Source organism: Lottia gigantea, assembly GCF_000327385.1.
Source record: "Lottia gigantea unplaced genomic scaffold LOTGIsca_291, whole genome shotgun sequence".
NCBI lineage: Eukaryota > Metazoa > Mollusca > Gastropoda > Lottiidae > Lottia > Lottia gigantea.
The window spans coordinates 117,758-119,858 of record NW_008708949.1 but is presented as its reverse complement, the minus strand read 5'-3'; the positions used below and the strand labels follow the sequence as shown (position 1 = coordinate 119,858).

The 2,101-nt window shown below is 39.7% G+C and overlaps 1 protein-coding gene across 1 annotated transcript in view; it reads left to right on the top strand.

Annotated features, from left to right (window-relative positions):
* Nucleotides 1-1,868: 1,868 nt before the first annotated feature.
* LOTGIDRAFT_175493 (hypothetical protein) overlaps nucleotides 1,869-2,101 on the top strand; it is a gene marked incomplete at both ends in the record, with an annotated part of 12,434 nt that continues 12,201 nt past the window's right edge. Inside the window, one exon of the mRNA XM_009056953.1 lies at nucleotides 1,869-1,908. Within this exon, the coding sequence (XP_009055201.1) occupies nucleotides 1,869-1,908 (40 nt within the window). The remainder of the gene's footprint in view (nucleotides 1,909-2,101) is intronic.

Here is a 2,101-nt window from a genome sequence, read left to right as displayed (position 1 = left end):
TGAAATGGCAATGGGCACTTTAGTTCTTCAAATTNTGATATGCCACCAATCGGCGGCCATCTTGTTTTAGTAACTAAACCTGTGCAACAAGTAGAAGAGCGCGGCAACCAGGTAGTTTGGTGACTTTAGGGATTTGGAACTTTACTGATCGGATAGAGGACTCGATTGGCCATCCGCATGCGCAATTTGATTCAAATTGGATTTAAATTGAACTCTAGGGCAGGCATGTAGCGAAACATGACTGAAATGAGGTTTTTTGGACATTAATTTGGGCTTAGTGGTTAGGCCTTTTCATTTTCAAAATGCAAAAAGTAGACTTTGAATGGGATATTTGAAATGGCAATGGGCACTTTAGTTCTTCAAATTTCGATATGCCACCAATCGGCGGCCATCTTGTTTTAGTAACTAAGTCTGTGCAACAAGTAGAAAAGCGCGGCAACCGGGTAGTTTGAGTGACTTTAGGGATTTGGAACTTTACTGATCGGATAGAGGAGTGAATTGACTTTCCGCATGTACAATCGAAATCGAACTTTAACGGAGATTTAACCGTGGGACAGACTTTAGGTAGACTTGTTTATTTTATTGCTGGAGAAGGGTTTTTTGGACTTTTATTTTTTTGGCGCAAGAAAAAGCTTTTTCAGGGCTTTTCAGACACTTTTTCTAGGACAGAATACACTTGGGATTTCAAAAATGCAATAAAAAAATTTCAGTTTTAGGCACCTTTAATTGTCGAAAAAATGTAAACAAATGAGTTACCTCCCGTAAAGTTAATTAGGGCAAAAAAAAATTTTCACGGCCAAGCGGGGCTCTGGGGAGTCATTTAGGCATTATCATCGTCTTCAGTGCATTTCATTTCATAAATGTGGACCAAATGTCCTTCAAAACTTAATTCACAGACACAGAAACTGTCAATTTCTTGAATGTAGGTCACATGCATATAATTATCATTTATTGCGTCATGACACTGCTTGCCTTCAGTGCACTTCACTTGCCGCCAGTTATTCATCGTAGCTGGTCGCATTTTGGCAAGACTTTTATAAAGTACATTTGTTTGGGTTTAGCGGTTTAGTTCGAAAGTTGGAAGTTCACATGGATGTAGCCAGATACAACAGCTCCATGTCTGCGCACTTCTAGTTTTACGGCTCTGAAATCAACAAAATGAGTAAACTTAAAAGACTGTTGCACCAAGTTGACCAAGCTCCATGTAAGCCCTGTAACTGGGCTAATATTGGAGTCCGGCAGCTGGAAGTTCACAGGCATGCAGCCAGATAGAACCGCTACATGCTTGTGTACTTCTAGTTTTTTTGGCTCTAAAATCAACAAAGTGAGTAAACTTAAAAGACTGTTGTACCAAGTTGACCAAGCTCCATGTAAGCCATGTAATTGGGCTACTATTGGAGTCCGGAAGTTGGAAGTTCTCGGGTATGTAGACAGATAGAACAGCTACTTGCCTGTGAACTCCAACTTTTTTACTCTAAAATCAACAAATTGAGGAAACTTAAAAGACTGTTGTACCAAGTTGACCAAGCTCCATGTAAGCCCTGTAATTTGGGCTAATATTGGAGTCCGGAAGTTGGAAGTTCACAGGTATGTAGCCAGATAAAACAGCTTCATTCCTGTGAACATCCAACTTTTTGGCTGTAGAATCAACAAAGTGAGTAAACGTTTCGAAATAAATGGTAAGAAGGTAGGTAGGTAGAACAACACTTGACTTTTTTCAGCTACATCAACAATACCACTTTGACAGAAGAAGATTTGGAAGGATTTTGGAAGGTTGGGACCAGAGGGTTCAGTAGCGAGATACAACTGCTTCTGAACTCTCTTGTACCTGGTCTTCAGAATCCAAAAACAACAAACAAAGTGTTACCATGAGAAGAAGACTTTTCGAAATAAATGGTAAGAAGGTAGGTAGGTAGGAAGTAAGGAAGGAAGGAAGGAAGGAAGGTAGGTAGGTAGGTAGGAAAGTAGGAAGTTTTCAAGCATTTGGGGAAGAACAAGGTGGGTTGAAAAAAGTGAAATAGATCCACTTTTTTTCAATCCACTTTGTACTTTTTTGGATGCAAGAACAACACTTGACTTTNTCAGCTACATCAACAAGCCA